The 23,388-nt window shown below is 51.3% G+C and overlaps 1 protein-coding gene across 3 annotated transcripts in view; it reads right to left on the reverse strand.

Moving 5' to 3' along the window:
• The window catches only part of MSI2 (musashi RNA binding protein 2), a 379,231-nt gene that overhangs the window by 128,903 nt on the left and 226,940 nt on the right, over positions 1-23,388 (reverse strand). For all 3 annotated transcript variants that reach the window (XM_065896502.1, XM_065896501.1, XM_065896503.1), the window contains exon 7: positions 4,309-4,357. In XM_065896502.1, the coding sequence (XP_065752574.1) occupies positions 4,309-4,357 (49 nt within the window). The remainder of the gene's footprint in view (positions 1-4,308; positions 4,358-23,388) is intronic.

The following is a 23,388-nucleotide window of genomic DNA, read 5'->3' on the forward strand; positions in this document are numbered from 1 at the left end:
ATACGGGGATAACTGGGGCAGCTGAAGGACCACCCTCTCCTCAAACTCCCCAGGGCATCGCAGGTCGTCATCTCCCTCTGCCCAGTCCCCGTGAAGAGCATCCCCAGTGAACCTCCTGCAGACCCAGCCCCATCTCGGGGACCCCTACCAGAGACAACTGCTCCCCCTCCACTGGTTAGAGAAAGGAAACAATCTGGAACATACTTCCAGTTAAAAAGCTCAAAGCCAGAAGCGTACTTTAGGTCCCGGAGCTCAGCGGTCCCAGTTCATGTATTTTCCAGAGGCAGAGCCTGAGGGGTTCAGAGCGCTTAGGAAAAGTGCCCCTGGCTAAACGCAAAGGGGCAGCAGAAGCTGGAAGGTGGTCCCGCTAAGGACGAAGGTGGGAAGACTCCACACTTCTGTGAGAGTCAGATGCTGAACGACCTTCCTGCTTCCAGGATGGAGGATGCACCTCCCTGGAGGGCTCACTGTCTGCCGGACTCTCCCCGGGCTCTCTCCCACGGTGCTACCGAGGTCCGAGTGCAGATGTAAAGTGGGAAGAAACACAGGCTGGCGCTTCCGTGAACAGGAGCAGTCAACGGCCGTGCAGATGCAACTGAGGGCCACCCTTGTGCCTACGGGACCAGCGGGGACAGGGCAGGAGGCGGCCACCGTGGGGCAGGAAGTGGAAGTGCTGCCCCGACCCCCGGCTCCTAATGGCAATGTGGCCTGACTCCCAGAAGGCCAGGCCCCGTGCCACGGAGTTTTCCCTGACAGCAGTGGTCACGGCTCAGGGGCACACAGGTGGTTTTCAAAATGCCTGGGGCAGAGGACAAGTCACCGCCCAGGCTGCCCAACGGGGCTGGGTTAGAGGTTGACGGAAAGCACTAAGCAAGTGCCCTGACGACACGGAGGGGTTAATGGTCTGGGCCTCTTTAAGCAGAAAGCTGGCGGCAGTGGCAGCCACAGAGGTGTCCTCAACTTCTGCTCCACCAGCACTTTCCTCTTGATAAGATAATGCAAAACAGGAAGCCGAGGAGGTGAAGGAAAGGTTGGGGCAAGGTGGCTGCAGGAGGACTTTATTTTCCTGTGCTTATCTCCTGATCCCAAGTGCACATTCCATCAGGCCAGGGCTGTGAGGCCTGCTGGCTCCACATCTATGATTTGTGCTTCTCTCGTGATATGTTCTTTCTTTAGAGAAAATCCTTTCCTCCCCTAATGCTCTGGATCGCTGACGTATTACCCCAGCTTCAGCACCCCGTCCAGAGAGAAACTCCTCCTCAGCTGTCTGGAGGGGCTGGAAAGCATGTATGGGCCAAAGCCCCCGCCGACACAGGTGGGACAGCGGGAGCAGATTTCTGTACAGGAGCAAACGGGCAGCAGGTGTCAGGTCCTTCCCGTTGAAACCTCTGGGCACACGGTCCCTCCTGCCTTCTCTTCCCCGCCCCACCCAGCATCAGGCCGGCCACAGGCTGCATCCATTCAGGCCGGCTTCCTGGATGGGCGGCCTGAGCTGTCACATACACCCTGTGCTCAGAAGGGCTCCACTCTTGGTTGAATGCTCTGCTGTCATCTTGAAATTCTGGATAGTTTTTGAATAAGAGGCCCTGCCTTTCATCTTGTTGTTGACTCCATGAATTATGTAAGGGGTCCTGCACTGACCACAGGAATCTTAAAGGCGGGCAGGGCAGAAGGATGCGGGGCAGGCCCTGCCTTGGCTGGGGGAGGGGGCAGCGCCGTGCACGCACCAGGGGCTCTGCCCGCCCTCCATCCTGCCATCGCCACCGGGAGTCCTGACTTGGGGGAGTGAGCGACCACGTTCCTGAAGCTGCTCTGAGTGCTGGGCCACAGGTGACCTCCCTCAGGCTCACAACAGGAAACACTTCCCTCACCCAGTCACAGAGGGACCCCCACGCCATCACTGTGCCCAGTGCCCTTGGAGAAGGGGAAGAGGCTTCAACCACAGCAGGAGGCATCTGCGTTAGAAACAGGGGAGAACTTTCCCTGGCATCCTCTGCAGTGTGTCTGGGCCTGATGTCCTGAGTGTGAATCCAGCTCTATCAGCTACCAGCTGAGTGACCTGACACGGAGGGTGACCCGCCCTCTCAGGTCCCTCAGATGACGAACCTCTTTCCTGGCTCAGCTGAGAGGGTTCAATGAGATGATCTGCCATCTCTTCCAACACAGGGCCTGACACAGAGCAAGAGATCAAAAATACCTTTTTCACCGATACTCAGAAAAGAATGATAACAATACTGCCTAGAAGCCGCTGAGGAATCTTCCAGGATTATGAATTCTAACACTGAACACCAGTGCCACGTTCAGATGGACCTCGCCCATCCTGAAAATAAAAGGACGAAAACACCCTTCTCAACAAACCTGCTGCACGTGGAGACAACAAAGAGCAGAATTTGAGGGCTTCCCCGGTGGCGCGGTGGTTGAGAGTCCGCCTGCCGATGCAGGGGACACGGGTTCGTGACCCGGTCTGGGAGGATCCCACGTGCCGCCGAGCGGCTGGGCCCGTGAGCCATGGCCGCTGAGCCTGCGCATCCAGAGCCTGTGCTCCGCAACGGGAGAGGCCACAGCAGTGAGAGGCCCGTGTACCGCAAAAAAAAAAAGAGCAGAATTTGAAATCAGCTGTCCTAGGTGTGAGTCCCTTCTCTGATCCTGGATGTAAGGCACCTCCTCTGAGATGTGGTTACCTCATCCACAAAATGGAGGTGATGGTAATAATAATGATGGCAATAATAATAATACCTAACATTTATGCACAGTTGATGTGCTTGGCACTACGCTCTCCAAACAATCCTATAAGGAGGTACCCATATTATCTCCACTTTGCAGATGAATAAACTGAGGCATAAAGAACTTAAGTGATTTTCCCTCCGGGGGCTGCTGTGAAGATCAAGGTGGAAGATGCGTGTGGAAGCAGTGCTGGGAAAACCATAAAGATCGACGCAATGCAGACGATGGTCAAGGGTCGTCAAGGATTGCCCGTCACCGGCACCACCTTCCTCTCACTCCAGAGCGTTGCAGAAGCAAAGGCAATCATTCCACACCTATAAGCTCTTCTTTTCTCTCCTTGCCTCCCCCTAACTCCTCATCCTCTACCCCATCCCCATCCCTTCCCCAACATATAACACCCCTGATGCCCCAGTTTTCTGCCCAGTTTTCTATTTTCCCTTTTAAGGATGCTGTAGGTGGATGCATGAGATGCTTGATTCCCCAGGCACACTCAGGACAGCCCCTCCTTCTCCCACCCTTGGAAGCATCGCTTCCCACCCACTCCTTCCTCCCTTTCACTCAGCCTGCCTGCTCAGAACAGGGAGACACGCAGTCAGCACTGGGTAACTGCTTCTAATCACAGGGGACAGCAAGAATGTAAACAACACAAGAAACATCTAAATGCCATCCAAGTGGCAAGGAAACACTGATCGCTGGCGCCTTCTCTCTAGAACACTGCTTCCTGCCACCCCCCCTTCAGAAACTCTGCTCATTAATGCCCCGTGAATAGGAACCCCAGAAACCAGGAGCTTCCGGAGGATGGAACGCTAAACCATAACTTTTGACGCTGCTTCCTCTGGGGAGGATTTTCTAGAGTCATCCAATTTTCTGTTTAAAGGAATAATTTCAATGTGTTTGTGTTTTTTTTTGGAGGGTGGGGTGAGGTGGCAGAAGTCAGAGACCCCTTTGAGAATCTGTTCAAAGCTAGAAAGCCTCTCCCAAGAGAAACATAAAACATCCCGCGTGTCATTTCAGGGGTTCTTAGACCCCAAGATGAAACCCATTTTCCAAAACATGGGCAGGACAGTAGGCACAGGAGAAAACACAAGGAAGTGCAGATGTCCTCCAAACATCCAAGAGGCACAAAAGGGCATTGCCAGGTCTGTGCTCACTGTATACATCGAACATCGAGTAAACCTAGGATGAGGCTCTTTTTTGGGGGGGGGCCTCTTTAGATTGACAGTGTGCTTCTCAACCCCACCCCCTTCAATGCAAATTGAGAACTCAACTGAGTAACTGCTGTGAATAATTTCCACTTAGTGCTGTGGTTCAGCAAGGATTGGAAAAGTGTATCAGAACACGTGTGGGGCGTGGCTGCATAATTAAATGACAGTCCCCAAGCCTAAAGGAAATGGTGTTTCAACTGTCCAGTATCAACCCTCCACACTATCGTGGCCCTCTCTTAATAGAGATCCACAACACACGTCACCTCCACCTGCCTGATTTTGGAGCGGTCACTGTATCTTTTGTCTGCAGGACTGGGGGTGAGAAGAGGTGGAGGCAGGAGAGGATGAAGGGGCAACCTCCCCACACTGGGGTTCTTACCTCTGTGCCTGTTGGTCGTCTTATCAAACATCAGCATTGCATCCTCCACCTGCAAAACAAATACAAAATAGAGTCTGCTTTAGGAATTTTAACAAAATACACAAAACATTATATATTGGTGGGGGGCTGGTGGCAGTTTCCATTATAGAAGTCACGTTGCTTGTTAAAACCTATTTGAGGGCTTCCCTGGTGGCGCAGTGGTTGAGAGTCCGCCTGCCGATGCAGGGGACGCGGGTTCGTGCCCCGGTCCGGGAGGATCCCGCATGCCGCAGAGCGGCTGGGCCCGTGAGCCATGGCCGCTGAGCCTGTGCTCCGCAACAGGAGAGGCCACAGCAGTGAGAGACCCGCGTACCGCAAAAAAAAAAAAAAAAAAAAATCAAAGAGAGGAAAATACCAAAGGCATCCTCTGTCTCTCTTCCTAGTCCCTTCCTCTGTCCCCCCAAGCACCCTGCAACCCTTTTAGTCATTTCTGGAGAGTCAGGATCCACACTCAAGTCCCACATGGACCTCAAGAAACTCACACTTATGAAACCAGATTTGGCTTTGAATTCCACTCCTTTTCCTTATGATCCAATCCTTTATTTGCTCCACAAAAGACACATCTTTAGTGAAGGTGCTGTCCTAAACCAATCAGCCGTTCACTTGCAGACTGTACCTGGTTTGGCCAGGCGAGTAGCCTGGTCTCCTCATTCATTTTGTGCCCAAAGTTGGCAGTAAAAATACAATCCAACCACATGGTTGTGGGTGGACAGAACTGTTAGCCAGAGTGCTCCGTGCTCGGAGCAATTTCAACGTGCGTGTGCGCGCGTGCGTGCGTGTGCGGTGCGAAGGACCAAGCACTGTTGGACTCACTGGAGCCCAAAGGCTCAGAAAGGAGCTTGGGGGCCTGAGCTAAGCCAACGGAGAAAAAGAACCATCGGCTATTCATTCCTCACTCCTCCCAGTCTCCGATGGAAGGGAAGACACTGGGCAAAGCAATAAAACCAGGTTTAAAATGGTGCCTCCAGACAAATCAAATCTATTTTGCTAGAGGCTATCAAATATAACAGGGGGAAAAGCAAAGTCAGGGTAAGAACGGCAGAAGGGGTAGGCAAGCCAGACACAAACCTCCAAGGGACTGGCCTAGCTTAAAAGTCCCTTCTGGAGTCAGGGCCCCTTGTGTTGCTAAGCAACCGAGCCTGAGCAAACAGGCTCCTGGAGCCTTCCCCTTCTGGTCCCCATTTCTGTAGTCAGTTACTGGGAGGGAAATGGCCTTGCATGGTGACTGTTCCTCCAGCAAGGAGCTGTCCTCTCCCTCCCAGGAACCAGGCTTAGGGGAGCAGGGGATGCTAGTTTGGAGAGGGGGTGCCTTCACCAGACCCCTCCCCGGCCAGGCAGGACTGATGAGTCCCCAAGGCACCTGCTGAGGCCAAACACACCACAGCCAGCTGCCTCCCGTGCACCCTTAAGCGAAACTACCAGAAGATCAACTGGTTTGTTTCTACAAAGAGCCGTCACATTTGGGCATATGGCATCGCAGACTCCGACCCGGGGCCTCGAAGAGGATTCCACTGCCTGGGGTGCGGGTGGGTGGTGGGTGAAGCCTGCTGGGTATCGTGCAGGTAAACGTGACATCCGTTTCACACCCACTGCCGTATTTTCTAAGATGTTTGCCAAGTCCTTATTTTGAGCTGAAAATGCCTAACAGTAAGAAAAACAGCCCCCCTTCTGTGTTGGCCATGTTTGGGTACTGAAACTCAGATCCCCTCAGGAGATAAATAGTTTGAATTAAGAAAAAGTATTTTCAACACCCCTCCTTTCCATCGTGCGTAATTGGGTCCCTCTTCTCCTTCCTACTTTTGGATGTTTTCTGATGCTGCCCTGCTAATATTTGCTCCACCCTGATGAGTGAGGAGGAGGCTCTGTGTATGTTTTTTGGGGGCAACCACTGTCGTAAAGAATAGAGCTCTTGGGCTTCCCTGGTGGCGCAGTGGTTGAGAGTCCGCCTGCCGATGCAGGGGACACGGGTTCGTGCCCCGGTCCGGGAAGATCCCACATGCCGCGGATCGTCTGGGCCCGTGAGCCGTGGCCGCTGAGCCTGCGCGTCTGGAGCCTGCGCTCCGCAACGGGAGAGGCCACAACAGTGAGGGGCCCGCGTATCGCAAAAAAAAAAAAAAAAAAAAGAATAGAGCTCTTTCCTCTATGGTCCAGTGTACAATGGACCTCACAAAGACCGCCTGAATAGATACAGCGTCGGAGCGCAAGAAAAATTCTATTAACACTTTACAAAACAGAACGTCTAAGAAGTAGCTAGAGAGGAAAGAGAAAGGGGAAAAAAAATCAATATGGATAAGTCCCGGTGCTTGGGGGAAGAAAACTTTTCACGATTGCAAAACACTTATTAATTCAGAGAAGCCATCAATGCGATGGAAATCTGGCAGAACAGCAAGAGCTGAAAGTGGAAGAATCCAAATATACAAAGACTGAATAGAATGAAAACCACGGCCTCACATACGGGGCTGTTTCTCACGGTTCTATGTGAATTAAACAGAAGAGGCTTGTGTGAGCCTCCATCATAGGGATGTGAGGGATACGGGCAAGGTGGCTGGTATTCAGCCCCGGAGAGAGCAAACTGATAACTCTGTCCGTGTCTCTCTCTCTCTCTCTCTCTCTCTCTCTCTCTCTCTCTCACTCTCACACACACACACACACACACACACACACACGTAGATTAGTTGGCTGTGCGGAGTTCAGCCTGCAGGCCAGGCCTCGTTCACGGAGCTAAAGAGTTAGGGGGCTGGACACAGGCGTTTCTCTGACTTCGGGCAGAAAACACCGCTAACCCTGGTGAAATGCTGCTTCAAAGGCGCTGGTATTTATTTTGTGTTGACAGTGCCCTCACCAGTCATACAGATTTCTTTGTACCACAGGTGGGGGCCCACAGGCCTAGTGGTCCTGGGGGGTCTCCAGAGCGAGGGGGCAAGAAGGGGAGGAGGTGTCTGAACCTGAGCACACTTTGTCCCATGTCTTGGCACCTGCCCGGTCTGTCTGCGGAGAAGGAGCCTGTTCCAACCTTGAGACCTGCCTTCTAACAAAGTTAGGTATAAAAGTCAGGTGTAAAGGCAGGTATAAAACGCAGCCCTGGCATCCTCAGTGGTGTACCCTTGCAAACGACAAAGCAGGGCAAGTGACTTTAAGTGAGCTGGTTGGGGGTGCCCCCGTTGGTGTCCAACACCAGGAGGTCCTGAGCCTGTAATCCTGACTATTGCGAGGCTCAGACTACGTCGTGACCTCCTCAGAGGTGCCCCACGCACGCCCCGCGTCTGAGAGTCAGTAGTGGGAGCCACACGGCCCACGGGGGTTAGGCAGGGTGTCTCAAAACTCCTCCCTGTCAGAATCACTTGGAGCACTTGTTAAAACACAGATCCCCTGGGCCTCGGCCCCAGGGTGTCTGATTCAGGAAGCAGCGTCTGCGTTTCTAACAAGCTCCTGGGCGACGCTGACGCAGCTGCTGGCCTGAGGACCCTACTTCCCATGTGCTGCTCTGAGGGGGCAGAAACAAGAACAAAAGTTAAAGACACTGGACAGAGCTGCTTCTCCCTCTTTACATCCATTCAGTGCTCAATACATGAAGCAAATTACTCTTCCAGAGGCAACCGAGACACGTCAGGGTGATGAACAGCTCTCCCCTGCTTTGTTCCCTGTCTCTCAGACACTTATACTCCAAGATCCTGAAAATGACAGCAGCAGAAGCCATGACAGAAAAGATGACAAGAAGAGGGACTTCTTAGTGGCAACCGAGCTGTCCCTGCACCCAATGCAGGAAAAATTCAGATTCTAAAAAAGAAATTCAGATTCTGCTAGGATGACAGAAACTTCCCTTCCAACAAACTCCAGCTAATGGCTATATCATTCAGTCAGCTCAGTTGTGATTAGAAAATCTAATCAATTAACTTTACTTTTATGTGACATGTATTTATTAACTATACACTACTTGCAAAGCATCAGCCTAAGTTCCAAATAAGAGGCAAATTATATAGGTCCATAGTATATGGATTGCATTAATGACCCCATACCCCTTAGCCTGTAATTTTGCAGTTCCTCTCAAAAAAGGCAGTCTATCTCCCCACCTTTGTATCTGGACTTGACTTGTTATGGTCAATAAAAAAGGTGGAGAGAACGGTATGCCTGTTTTGGGCCCAGCCTCATGAGGGTCTGTGTGTTTCGGCTTGTTCTCTCTTGCACCTCTGCTGTCACCATGAGAAGGGCATGGCCAGGCTGGCCTGCTGGAGGATGAGAAACACGTGGAACAGGGCCAAGTCCCCTCAGTTGCCCCAACTGAGGCCAGCCTAGATGGGCGAACAGCTGGTCAACCCCAAAACGTGCAAGTGAACCCAGCCAAGATCGGCAGAACCGATCCCAGTGGACTTTCGACTGCAGACTCGTGAAATAAACAGCTATCATCTGCCGCTGAGGTTTTGTGGTTGTTTGTTACATGGCATTCTTGTGGAAACAGGTGACTCATACATGGTCCCTGCTCTCAAAAAAAAAAAAAAAAAAAAAAAAGCTTTTAGTCTATAAGCAGATAGAGTCTCAAATAATACTAGACAGTGAAGAAAGGCAAGAAAATGGGTGGAAGGAGGTGAAAGGCGGAATGTCAGCTGAGTATTAAACTATCGATTCCACCTTCTGAGTGGAATACAGGTACTAGGATGTGAAGGGACCGTCTCTAAATCTCACCTCAGCAGCGAGGTTGGAGACCGAGACGCTGGAAGTGCCAAGAGAAATTGGCAACATGTTCCTCCCTAAATGAGCACCAGGAAAATCTGCAGTCTTTAGCACTCAAGTCAGTGGGTGATGCCTCTCTAATCCTAATTCATTTAATGAATGAGCGAACCCTCTTTATAATGAGTCTAAAGATTTACTGTGAGCCCGACCTTCTTGCTGGGTGATTGTAGAAGTAGGCAGAAGATGTTGACCACATCCAGAGGTGAGACTTTAGCCATCTCATGGCAGACAGTGTGGCACAAAGCATGGGCAGGATCCAGGTTCCAATCCCAGCTCCATGAGGAGCTCACTGAGGGGGAGTCACCTCCTTTCTCGGTCCTTAGTTTCTCATCTGTGAACGGAGGGAACTGTATGGGATGGTCACCTAGGATCTCAGTAGTGATTCTGCCTAGAATGCTGAAACGGACCACAGAACCTGCTGGGACCCCATCCAGGAGCATCAAATTCACCACCGGTCCTTCGCAAATTCTCTGTGACTGAGGATGTTCCAGAGCTTTGCTGTGGCTGGCCAACACACCCTCAGAAATGTCCTACCCCTCTTGGGATACAAATACACACACCCCCACGCACCACAGGTATCAAGAACAAAGCAGGAAATGGCACTTCAAATGATCCTTAAATTATCTGGTCAGACACAAGGAGGGAGAGGAAAAGGAAAAGAAGAAACGCAGCTCTCCAAACTCCCCCAGAACAAATGCCTTTCAATTTCACTTCCTGCTCCCACTCAAATACTTCAAGCATTCGTTTAAATAAACGCCCATAACTGCGATACCGTGACACTACAGCGCAGGGCTGAACAGGCCTGCGGATGCTCTATAAACTCAAGGCACTAAAGTCAGAAGAGTGGACTGAGTCTCGTATACGAGGCAGGACTGCCCAGAACAGAGAAGCCTGGGATCCCCACCGGAGACGGAGGCTGCCTTATTCCGGGGATTGTTTCTGCACATAGGACGGCACTGCTCTCCACTCCTCCTCCAACCAGCCTGCACAAAACCAAACTCCACTCCTGCCCCAGAGCTTGGTAAGGGCGTCTAGCTTATCGAAATGAAACTTCTCAGCATGCTTCAGCCTTGCAGAGGGAAAGGACAGTCTATCTTTAATCACTGCCCAAAAGGAAGAATGGAGGAGAAAAGGGAACAGGCAGGAAAATCCCATTCGTTGAAATCGAGATCAGTAGTTTTCAACCTTGACTGCTCACCAGAATCACCTGAGGAACTTTAAAAAAAAAAAAAAAATCCCTGCTGCCGAGGCCACACGCTGACCAGTGAAATCAGCACTCAGGGGCAGGTGGGGATGGTGGAGGAGTGTTTAAAGCTCCCCCAGGGATTCCAGGGTACAGCCAAGGCTGAGAACCACTGATCTAAATGGCTAAATCCAGCTGAGCTGAGCCTTAATCGCAGTGTATGTGTGTGGAGACGGGCCCTAAATAAAAGGGGCTTTACCTGCACCTTCACCTGCCCGAAGACTGGCTGTTTGTCCCCTGCCAGATCCGCAGACCCTTTGCCACAGGTGGCTTTTGGGGGCCTCTCCTCACCTTGTCTTGGTCTTAGGAAAAGAGAGCCAAAGTTCTGTTCTGGAAGGAGCTGAGAAGGGCCAAAAACTGAACACAGGACTTTAAGAAACCTAAAGAAATCACTGGGTTTTTTTCGCGACCATCAATATTTTCACATGTATTACTGCTTCGGTCCTCACAACAACCCCAGAAGACAGGGATTATTACAAATTCTCTGAGCCTCAGTTTCCTCCCTCGTGGTTCTGGAGATGGCGGGGACTGGGCCCCCAGGACTCAGCGGCTGGTCTTCTGAGTCCAAATCTCAGCCGGCCAGCCCTGCCTGCCTGCCGGGGCTCAGGTTCTGGTACACCTGGCTGCAGGCACCCGAGCCCCTCAGCGCCCCATCTCTGTGCACTTACTCTTGGAGGGCCGCGGCAACAGAGGCGCTGAGTGGTTTTACAGCTGCTGCCACTAGGCACTTCTTCCTTCATTCCAAGGCTCAAAAATTTCCAGTTTGCATCCACCTGAAAGCTTGTCTATTTTAACTCACGTCCATGCCTTAATTAAGTAACAAGACAGTCTGCTTAGTTTCTCTTTTTTTGGTTGTAAAATAGACAAAAAGTTTGCCATTTTAACTTTTTGATAAACAATTCAGTGGCATTAAGTACATTTCCTAAACCCTTCATAGGAGGCCCCTAAGTCTAACTATGGCCAGAATGTTCAATCCCCATTTGGCAAGACTCTTCTTTACTGGCCCTATTTTTTCTACTCTTTACTGGCCCTATTTTTTTACTCTTTTTTAATTCTTGTGGGGTCATTTCATTTTCCCATTTAACTTAAACAAAACAGAACAGAAACGCAAACCCTGGTGTTCATCAGAGAGCAGTTGTGAATTTATAAAACGGATACTTGCCAGAGGGTGTAGGATCAACCCTACTCTGAAGATTCAGGTATTTTTACTTACATAAAGGCAGGCAAATCCTCCTACTCAGGGATGCTGATTCCACACGTAAATATCAGACTCTAGGCTATGAAATGTCTGTTCCCTCCGAAATGATGATTACTGTAATAGCTACCATTTACTGGAGCTTAATAGGCAATTTGCGAAAGCTCATTTAATTATCATAATAGCTCTGAGGTAGATATTATCACACCCACTGTATAGGTAGGGAAATTGTGGCTCATCGGGATTAAGTGACTTGCCTAGGATCACACATGCAGCAAATGATGGAGCTGGGATTTAAAACCAGACACGTCCCTACATCTTTCTACTGGTCTCCCTTAACCGTGTTCTATTTTTTGAATCCCTAGGCCTCAGCGCAGCTCTGTTGTCTCCTGAGTGAACCAACAAACACAGCTTTAAAACTCTCCCAAAAAGTTAAGAGAGGTGATGAGGTAGCCAAGGAGATAGCCGTACATCACCCCCGGCAGGCTCAGGAGAGGAGGGAATGGTCAGAGAGGGAAGCAAAGAGAAAAGGAGGCTGAGGGGTCCGCTCTTTGGTCGCTAAGCAAGCTGGTGGCAGGGCTGGAACTGGCAGAGCCGTCCCGGAACTCAGTCCAGGGCTCAGACCACCAGAGTCCGTGCCGCACGCGAGCCCTACGAATGCTGAGTGAGCACCACGCCCCCCGGCATTGTTAGGAAGCCTTCAGGTGGTGGGTGGTGAGTGCCTGACACACAAGACACTCTCGTCATAACATTTATTGCAAGTCACTGCCCCAGCCCTGGCAATCCCCGCATGTGTGCACCTACACACACGCCTGTGCACACGTACACACATACCCCACGCAGTTAAGTGGGGGAACTGCACCCAACCCTGTGCAACTTCCCACTGCCAATGGGTCACATCCAGGGACAGCCACTAATGAGACCAGCACGTCCTTGGGGGAGCAGTCCCGGGGGGCACCATCTCAAAACCGAGCAAGGGAAGCAGGAGTCTGCCTGTACAGCCTCGGGTGGAGTTGGGGGCCCTGGCCGTGCGGGCAAAGCCCAGGCCCAGCGTTACCCCAGAGGGCGGGGCAGGAGGCTCTCTCAGCCGGGATGAGACAGAAGGCTGCGAAGGAAGGGAGGCGGTGGGAAAGGGACACAGACAGAGGCCGGGCACAAGCTGCTGGAGGAGAAGCAGTTGGTTCTGACAGGCTTGACAGCTGTCACGTGGAAACGGCATCTGGCCTAACGGCCTCTCGTGCAAGGCGCCTTTGCGTGGCGGCTGCTGTGCTCTGGAAATCCCCGGCCCGTGTGCAACACCGGTTGTGAGCGCGTGCGTGCACGCGGGCACGCGAGTGTGTGCTGTGGGCGGGCGAGGGGCAGGCCAGCTTCCGAATGTGCCTCTCCACTCCCCCGCCGACCCCGCCAGCCTCTCCCCATCAGGCTCCCCCTACCGCGAAAAAGGCCCAAGCCCGCCAGCTCCGGAGGAGACAGGCAAATCATTAGTGGAGCACTGCTGCGCTGTAACACTCTCTTGCATTCCCATTAAACAAATACTAAACTGCTAATTGCCAAAATAGATCTCCAAGACTCCGACTAAACAGGGGAAGGGTTCATAATTACCAAGTGTGAAAATGCACTGCCTGTAAAGAACCACCTCATCTGTCCTCATATGGGCTGATATTGATGGGCATGAAATAAACATCAGGACCAAATGGAAAAATCATCCACATCTCCTGTGGCCAATGCGATCTCGAACGGTGACAAGCACAGCTGCAGCCATACGCCTGGGGAGGGACCGGGGAGGGACAGGGGAGAACTGGAGTTTTGCAGGCTTGGAGAGTCTAGGTTCCCAGCCTGATTTCAGTCCCTTGGGCTATTTGCATTTTCTTGCAGCCTGGAGTATAGGGAGGGTAAACGGTGTGGCTTGATGACGCCATGGAGGGCTTGCCTGCACCTCGGAAAGGCCAGGGCCTTGGACCCTCTGGGACAGGCCTTCAGGCACGTTCTATCCTGCCCCCTCTAACAGACTGGCTGACAAGGATGGAGAAGGAGGCAGAGGGAGAGTTTTGTCAAGGTGACACATTTATTCATTAACCCATGTTTATCAAGGCTCTCCTGTCTGGCCGACACAAACAGTTGGCTGCGGAGCACGGATGAAGAGAATTTGGGTTTAAAATGACCTTTGGCCTTTCTGACACCCCCACGCCATGGTGCCTGCCTACCACTCTGTCACTGGGATGGGAGGTAGACGGGTCTATCGGATTCCAAAGCCCCCCCCTCTCTCCTGGATTGCACCTGAGGCGGGGGAGGTGCATAGGAACGGTCCCCCTTCGCTCTCCACCAGCCTGTGATTCTGAGGGAGACAGCGGGGCTCGTAATGAATGCCTGGGGCCGAAGACGGAGGTTCCATTTATCTCGGAATCAATCCTCAGGAATTAGAGGTGACCCAGAGGTCACCTCTTCCCTTCCCACCTGGTACAGGAATCCCTTCTCCAAGGCTCCTCTGAACCCTTTCTGGAGCTTCAAAGACTCAGAGCATCTCTGCCCCATCCCTCAGTCGAATTCAGGAGTAGCAGCCCTTAGATGCCTGAAATAACAGCTTCCTCTGATCTGAAGCCCAGTTTTGGCACACGGCAGAACCCTGCAAACTGCACGGCATCAGGCCTCTGAATCAGGGCACCAAGCGCCACCCACCCCAAAACTTCTCAATGGGGCTCAATGGCATCTCAGGAAGCTCTGCTCCTTCCCCTTTTGGCCACATGAGAGCCAATCTCCTGGGCGCCCTGGTCCCTAAGGTCACCCCCTGAAGTCCTGGGTCAAATGCTCCATCAAATAGCAGCATGAGGAAGGAAGCTCTAAACGACAGACAATTTTTTAAAGGAATTCTACATTGTTACGTTTAAATTCCCAAAGTGTCTTCAAATAATGGCTCACAGAAATAGAATGCTGCTTGCGGCAACAGAGGCTAAAGGACTCGGTCACTCAGCAGTTACTTTTCGTTCAGATGAGATCATGAATATCTGAGCTGGAAAGGACCACAACGAGACGCGTCCAGGCCAGTCGTTTTGCAGAGGAGCAAACTGGCTCTGAGCAATGCCGGGCAAACTGAGCCCTGGGGTCAAAGGAGCCTGCTGCGCGTCAGAAGTCCTGGGTTCAAATCCCTATCCACCACGTCCACCTCCACACCATCAGGGGCAGGGCTTCTGGCGGCTGAGTCTCCTTGTGCATAAAAGGGGTGATTATCACTGCGAAGCTTCACCCCAGCCTTGGGAAGCAGAAAGTAATGACGTCACACACAGGAAAGCACTCGGGTCGGTGGTAAATGACTGCCCCTTGCTATCCCCGGTACTTGGCACACACAGTTTCTCTTTTTTTTTTTTTTTTTGCGGTACGTGGGCCTCTCACTCTTGTGGCCTCTCCCGTTGCGGAGCACAGGCTCCGGACGTGCAGGCTCAGCGGCCATGGCTCACGGGCCCAGCCGCTCCGCGGCATGTGGGATCCTCCTGGACCCGGGGCACGGACCCGCGTCCCCTGCATCGGAAGGCGGACTCTCAACCACTGCGCCACCAGGGAAGCCCACACACAGTTTCTTGACGAGGATCTGAGGGCTGGATAACGGAGGAACGGACTTCACGTCTGTGACCGCCAAATTCCAATTCAGTGAACTCAGTGTGGATGAGCGAGGGTCACCCTCCTAAGGGTACCTTGCTGTGCTGTAATGAGTTGGATGCAAATCAACCATCTTTTAGAGAGCAAGGGGAATGGCAGAGCCAACCGTGGCACATCCTACAGTAGAATATTCCTCGGAATAAAAAGAAACAAACCACTGATGCTCAACGTGGATGGATCTCGAGGGAATTACGCTGACTTCTCAATCTCAAAGGCCGTATGATTACATTTCCAAAACATTCTCAAAATGACAAAATTATAGTGACGGAGAAGAGATGAGTCATTGCCGGGGGTCAGGGGCGGGGGAAGGAACGAACCATAACATGAGGAATTTCTTTGTGGTGATGCAACACTTCTGCATCCCGACTGTGACCAGGGTCACTCGAACCCACACGTGATAAAATTTCAACGGATAGCGCGTGTGTGCGTGCGCGCGCGGACATACACACACACACACACACAACCGATGATGTACCAGCATCCACTTCCTGGTTTTAACAGTGTGCTATGGTTATGGGAGATATTATCATCGTGGGAAGCTTGGTGAAGGGTACACAAGAGTTCTTTGTACTATTTTTACAACTTTTTGTGAGCCCTACAGTATTAAAAAATGAACATTTAAAATAATAATTTTTAAAAACCACAAGGGGGCTCATTATATCAAGAAACTCAGTGGCAGATCAGCTTATAATGCAAGTAAGTATGCCCTAATTTCTCTTGACTTGGATAGCGTGGGCACAAATAAGGTACACCTATAGTAGAAAGAGCCGGCCCCTCACCTGTGTCCCCAGTTTGGCACTGGCCTTTACTACTCTGAATAGCACTGTGTCACATGAGTATCTGTTTTGGTAGTCCCCACTGCCTCTGTCTCACCGTCTACCCTGGTCCTCAGGAAACTTCATATACAGCTCTGCACCTGCTCAAGTAACTAATACAAAAATGACTGCACACAGTAAGTGCTTGCTGATTGACTTTCAGCAAGATTTTTGCAGGATAAAGAAAAAACAATTCAGGTAGAGAAGAGCTTCAAATCCAGTGGTTTCCATCTTTTCTTTTTTCAGCTATCAAGGCCCTCTCTTTTCATTTAGGTTTAGAAAACAGATCTTATAACTTTTGAGATATTTCATACACAAAACTGTACTTATTACTACTTATGAGATTCGGAAATGTATTTATCAGCACTTGTCATAATTGTCAATTGGGGCTTTTGGCAGCATGGGGTGACCGGGGGCAGAGTGAGTTGGGTATTCTCCAAAAGCAAGCACACTTGACATTTTAGTTGGTCCTCGTGCTGTCTGGGGTGGAGTAACCATAAGACCTGACAGGTTTTTTGATGTAATGAAGTCAACCCGACGACCCACACTCCTTCTCTTGACCCCGAGGTTGGACCCCTCTGGCCTGCTCAGAGGTCTGGCCTGATCTCTGAGTCAACATCTGACCCGTGACTCAGATCTTTGCAAATGAGTATTGACAGAATAACCAACCTCCCACTTAATCCCCAAGCCACACAACTCCCTAAAGGGGAAAACAGAAAGGAGAGGGAAAAAGCCTCACCTACCCTTAAAAAAAAAAAAAAAGACCCATTCAAGCTGCTTCAAGACCCAACAAGCAGATTTTTCTTTCATTTATTTCTACATCAACACTCTGAAGGATAAAGATCTTTCTCGTTTCAAGAACTGTCAATTTGCTTTAGTGCCATGTCTTTCATCTGTTTGAGGTAAAGAGGAATTACAAAGCAGGCAAATGAAATAATGCACCGCCATCTAACATATTTTGGCAATTCAATTTGGGACCAGGGTAAGAGGAAATTAAAGACGGACGACAGGCCACACGGCACACCTGTGTTGTACCCCGAGGCCCAACCCTGCCCGCCCTCCATTTGCGAACTCTATGATTTGATGAAGCCTTCAGCTCTTTGCTGAAAACTGTACTAGGTGCTGTACCCTAATTCTTCAAATCATTTATACATGTTGCACAGCGCATACAATATTTTGCTTTCTGAAGCAGAAAAACCTCTTAGCTGCTGGTAAACTGTCAGGTGCTGTTACTTTAAATACCCCTGTGAAATAGCACAGAAGCCAGCAGCGTGTTCCTGGATTTACTACCCTTCCCTTCTCTGTGTAAATTAACAGAGACAAATGCTTGCCACATGCCAAACTGTGAGAAGTCCTCACCCCGTCAAGCCTAAGGGTTCCATTACCATGGAACTTAGTAAGTAAAAGCCAGCCTTAATCTCCTCCTCTCATGGCCTCCTCTGCCAATGACGATGCCCCATGAAGACTGTTGGCTAATTCATTTACATTTCTTTTTGCTTTTAATTAAATCGCTCCTCAACTGCTCAGATCTGTAATTTCTCCCTCTTTAGCTCCGGGGCTGGGGATTTCTGAGAGAATGACAGAAATTTCCAGGGCCAAGATGCCTCAGAAGACTTCAGGTGCTATGTGGCACTCAGACCTGCCTTTGACCATCACAGTTGGACTACAAGGAACTGGCCACAGGCTATGAGAGCCCAGGGGGTCAGGCTCCTTTGAGATTAGTTAGAGTTAAGGAATCCTCACCACCACCAATTTGAAATCAAATGGTAAATGTGAGAAGGGACCCGTGGTACTGTCTTTTGCCAAATCCCATCAGCCTGTGGACACCGTCGGAATCTAGCTAGGTTTATAAAAGGCCTCATGGCTCTTCTGCCAGTGATGCATGTGTCTACAAGCAGTGTTTAGTGGGGCACCTGGACCTGGGTCCCAGCTCGGCAGTAACTCTGGAGGCAAACTCCCTGGTCTCCGATTCTGGCTCTACCACTCACTAGCTGTGTGACCTTGGGCAGGTGACTCAACCTTGCTGTGCCTCTGTTACTTCACCTCTAAGTTGGTACCCATCTCACAGTGCTGTTACGAACACTAAGAGAAGTTAACTCGTGTGCAGCATTCTGGCACACGAGGAGGACTAAGTGGCCGTCGTCCGTTATTATCACTGCCTCAGTGAGCTGGTCAGGAGAGACATCTAACATTGTTCATTGTCCCTGAGGCCTTCCCTATTTCAACTGATGCTGACGCCAAGTGAAATTAAAACCAGAGGACAGGTTGGCTTTACCTGACCAAGCGGGACCAAGGATGAAACAACCTCCCTGGGCTGGTCACTTTCTCAAACATCTGTCCAGCTCTCCCTGCCACACGCGGGGTGGCTATGCCCTTCCGTGAGGGTTCAGAAGCATGGAAAACCGGCCAAAACAGAGAAACAGGCAGGCGTGTGCGAGCACGAGACAGCTCCTGCTACCTGCTGCCAAGCCTTAACCAAGCAATGCTCTTCTGCTTCTAAGTTCTGTGCTAAAGAAACGAACTCACTGAGGTCACTCACCCGCTGGACCTGAGTCTGAAGCCCAAGGCTAGTCACAATCCCTCTACGCCATCCTGCACCTGAAGGGGTGCTTTAGCCAGATGCCAACAGGTTACAAGCCTTTCAGAGGCCTGTAACCTTCCATCCTAGGCCAGTTATGGCCCTGGCAAGTGGGCAGCCCCGCACTTAGAAAGAAATGAGTTCGTCAGAGGCAAACTACTACCTTTGGAATTCATTCATTCATTGTTCATATTCATTCAATCAACACATATTTACTAAGCGAACCATAAAAGGCACGATGATTTTAAAATGAGGAAGACTTTTGACTCCTGGGGGTCCCGGGGGCAGAGACAATCACTGCACGGTATGTGAGGAGAGCTCTAAGAGAGATGCAGCCCCCTGCAGGGCACGCACAGACATCTGTAGTCTTTAATCATTCATTCCTGCCCTCCAGGGCTCTGAAAACTCAGAGTGAAAACTCACTCACTTGGCCAGAGGAGACAGACAGTTTGTCATGGAAACGGCAGGACTGCATTCCAGGCAAAGAGGCCCCGTGGGCCTGGCACTAGAGCAGCAGGTCTGGGGAGACATCTAAGCCAAGAGAGCAGGGCAGCGGGATCGGTGAGAGCCTGGGCCACGTGAGACTCGGAGAGGCTGGGCCTCCATCTGGGCTTTCCTGAAAGGACCCGGAGGGCAGAGTAACATCAGAGGGCCCACCCTCAGTCTTGGCTGAAACCAACCTCCCCCAGTGGCTTGGGAGGAGGTCCCAGCGTGCTGGCTAGGGCTGAGGGGTCAGGGGCTTAAGCCTCCGCCGCCCACGGTTACAGGGTGGGTCAGAGGCATAGCTGGGGGTTAGCGGACCGCATCAGCCCCGGGGAAACGGCATCGCCACGACCGTGAGAACGAGGCAGAAAGGAACCTCCCTCCCGGAGGCACACCAGATCCAAGGAGCATCCCTCGTGGAGTAATGACATCGTTCTGAGCTGACAGGCCTGGAGCCCCAAGGCCTGGAATGCTGAGGAGCCCCATCTCAGGGCACGCAGGAAGGAGAGAGCGATTCCAGCTCAACGAGCCTCCCCCCATTTCTGTGCGGGCAGCGGCGGGGAAAGGGGGAAGGGGTGTCAACTCAATATATTTGAGTGAGGGGTTACTGCTCTGCCTTGCGTTATATTCACTTCCTGTTCTGAGCTTGTTAACTCCCATTCCTTGCTCCACGGATCAGCACCCCATTGTCTGCATGACTGGGTGTGCTCCCACTGCGGGGTAAGTTCCCTGAGAGCAGGGCCTGCGTCTTCTCCACCTTCCAGATCGTCCTGTCTGCCGGAGGAGTGGCGGGCACACATCCACCGCACCTGCGGGTGACTGAGATGTTGAGAGGCAGAAGCGGGAGGAGAGGGGGACCCAGGGGCTTTGAACTGACTGCTTCTAATTCCAGTTTATGTGCTGAGAGCTAAAGGCAGAGAAAAGGGCAACGTGCCATAAACCTTTTTTTTTTTTTTTTTTTTTGCGCTATGCGGGCCTCTCACTGTTGTGGCCTCTCCCGTTGCGGAGCACCGGCTCCGGACGCGCAGGCTCAGAGGCCATGGCTCACGGGCCCAGCCGCTCCGCGGCATGTGGGATCTTCCCGGACCGGGGCACGAACCCGCGTCCCCTGCATCGGCAGGCGGAATCTCAACCGCTGTGCCACCAGGGAAGCCCCATAAACCTATATTTTTAAAGTTATTTGCAGATGCGTCTACCTGCCCCAGCCAGCTCGAGCAGCTTCAGAGCTTGTGTGACTTTTAAAACTAAGAATCCGGTGGGGAGCTCAGTATTATTGAGGACGCCACACCAGGGGAGCCAGGGCTTGTTAGCATCGTGCTAATCAAGGTAGGAAAAAATGGGAGGGCTGTGTGGGGATGGAGCCACCATTCCCAACATCCTCCCCAGGCCTCCTCATCAGAAAGGCCCCAGGAGCTGCGGTATCCTCCCCACCCAGGACCAGCTCCCAAAGAGGCCTACAGAAAACCCTACCACCCGAGAGGCTGCAGCTCCCACTGAATGAGACAGAGGAAGGGGAAGAGAGAGAAGCCGCCAGGGACAGAGCAGCAGTACGACAGCCAAATTTAATAATTAATGGACAATCCAGAAAGAGAAAGACAGATACCATATGATATCACTTATATGTGGCATCTAAAATATGACACAAATGAACCTATCTACGAAACAGAAACAGACTCACAGACATAGAGAACAGACCTGTGGTTGCTGAGGCAGGGTGGCATGCGAGCAGGGGAGGGAAGGATTGGGAGTTTGGGATGAGCAGATGCAAACTATCATATACAGAATGGATACCAACAAGGTCCTACTGCACAGCACAGGGAACTACATTCAATATCCTGTGATAAACCATAATGGAAACGAATATAAAAAAAGAATGTATATATACGTATAACTGAATCACTTTGCTGTACAGCAGAAACGAACACAACATTGTAAATCAACCCTACTTCAAAAACAACCGATCAGTGGACAATTAGCAAACACACGGCAGGCCCAACACGGGTCACCAAGGCGCCGCTCCTGCCTCCCACGGCCCGGGTGGAGAGGCGAACTGAAACAGACATGTACAACCAAAGGACAAAAACAGCGGCTTATCACAGCAGAAAGAGTTGCAGGAACAGAAGGATGCGGAAATTACCGTTCAACCAAATCTTCAAGCACCGTTTCCCAGCAGAAGATGGAATGAAGCCAGGTCTTGAAGGATGGGAAAGTTTAGAAAAACCAGAGAAGACCTTGGGAAAGTGTTCACATTGTTGGGGGCAGGGGGCCGGGGGGGGGCGGTGCTGAGTTAATATTGGTGGGACTTCATTTGGTTGGGAATGCCTCGGGTCTGGAGTTAAAGGAGCAAAAGAAAGCAGGGCATCCCTAGAGCTTCCCGGCTTCCCCGCGTCACATCCACGTCCGTGACGCCGCATTCTTGCCTCCGTGGGTGGGATAACGCCGGGATGAATGCTCCTGCAGAATCTCTCCCTCGCTCCTCCTTTCCCCGTGAGAGAAAAATACTTAAGAGAAATACTCTCTAGACAGCTGAAATTTCTCCCTCGCTGGCCCGATTTAGTTATTTATCAGAACGCTTCAGCGAGGTTATTTTCAGACTTCCACGTGAAATAGTAGTACTGAGCACTTCCAATTCATCTCCCCAGCAGTCTTCAAATGTCAGCTCATTAATCCTCAACCCCCTCGAGGAGCAGCGCTTTGCCCCATCTCTCCGACTGGGAAGACAGAGGCAGGGCTGCGCTGGGATCCCCGTCGACCTCCGCGATGAGTGATGCCTGTCTGACGCAGGCATACGGGCCGCCTCTCCCAGGACACCCGCTGCCATCAACAGGCGCCCCCATCTCCCCCGCATCCCTGACCCAGTGCCGCTGGGCTCATCGGTATATCTGTTGAGCTGCGCTCTTAGCTCCCACGTCACGTCAATCCCACACATCTGATACCTGATACCATTTAGAACTAAAACATCACTCTCTGGGACAAAATACAGGCTTCAGAGAAGGGGACTTATGTCCCGAGGTGTGGCTTTTCTCCTCTCCCTGAAGGAAATCCCCGTGGACTTCTCTGCAGCCGGCATCAAGCCTCCCAAGCCCCACTGAGGACCCCAACCACTAGCCCTCAGATGGACTGTGCGTGCCATCATTTCAAAAGGAGGTTTACGGTTCCTGTCGTTTGAGTCTTCACTTTATTAGTCATTCATGTAGAAAATGGATTGATTTTCCTAGGAGCAGAATGAGGAAGAATGGGCTGTCAGTGTGGATACCTCCATTTCTGTGTACCACGGGGCCGGAAGTCTGAGACGTCCACGCAGGTGAGGGCAGCAGATGAAGAGGCAGTTGGCCATAGCGTGTGGTCCAGGGGGCGGAATGCAGAACTGCATGCCCAGCCCACCAGGGTGGCCCTTCCTGAGCTGCCCACAGGGGAGGGAGTGGAGAGGATGCGCTGGGGGTGGCTTTTCCTCTTTCCTGGCCCCGGTGCTCCCCAATACAGCCCCCGCTAACCTGCAGCAGGAGTTACAAAAGGACAATTTCTGCTGATCCCAATGCCCCATGCCAGATCTTCACTAACTCATAATGACCCTGGCCCTGCGTCTCTCATCAGCTGGCTTGGTCTGATGTCTAACGCACAACAAAGATTAAATCAAATGCAATCTCCACCTTGTTGCTTGATAAGCAAACACACCAGGATGGACACCAAAATGGTCACTGTCCCCTTCAAAGAACTTACCACGAAAAGCCCTGCTTTTACTCATGAACACTTCAAATATATTTTTGAGATTTGGGGGGTCACGGTGGGTAGGGATTCCCTTCTAGGCATTTCCCAAGTCATGCAAGACAGCTAGTCTTATTATTTTATAGTCCAGCTGCGTTCCGATCCCAAAACAGCCTAATCAATCTTGGCCACAAGTTATTTGGAGCTAAGGCTGGTGATGGTTTCCAAAAATCACATCCACTTTCAAAGGCCAAAGATTTATCACCAGTGAGGATATTCAGAAGAAAATGCCACAGAGTCTGAATATGAGTTCACAGTGAAAGCTCTGAAAATGCTCAGAGCAAAGGCGAGGCCTTTGGAATAAGTACACAGACTCCCACTTTGAAGAGGACACATTGCATTTGTAGGAAAAAGTACTGGTCTTCACGCTTCTAGTCATTGTAGGGGGAGAGGGAGTGGGGGTAAATATAGACAGAGTGAGACAGAAACTGACAGAGACGGACACAAAGAGAGAAACAGAGACAGGAGACAGAGAGAGAGACTGAGAAAGGACAATTCATCATAAAAGAATCTTGGGGATGCGGACTTCCCTGGTGGTACGGTGAATAAGAATCGGCCTGCCAACGCAAGGGACACGGGTTCG

The sequence above is a fragment of the Phocoena phocoena genome, chromosome 19 (assembly GCF_963924675.1).
Source record: "Phocoena phocoena chromosome 19, mPhoPho1.1, whole genome shotgun sequence".
NCBI classification, from domain to species: domain Eukaryota; kingdom Metazoa; phylum Chordata; class Mammalia; order Artiodactyla; family Phocoenidae; genus Phocoena; species Phocoena phocoena.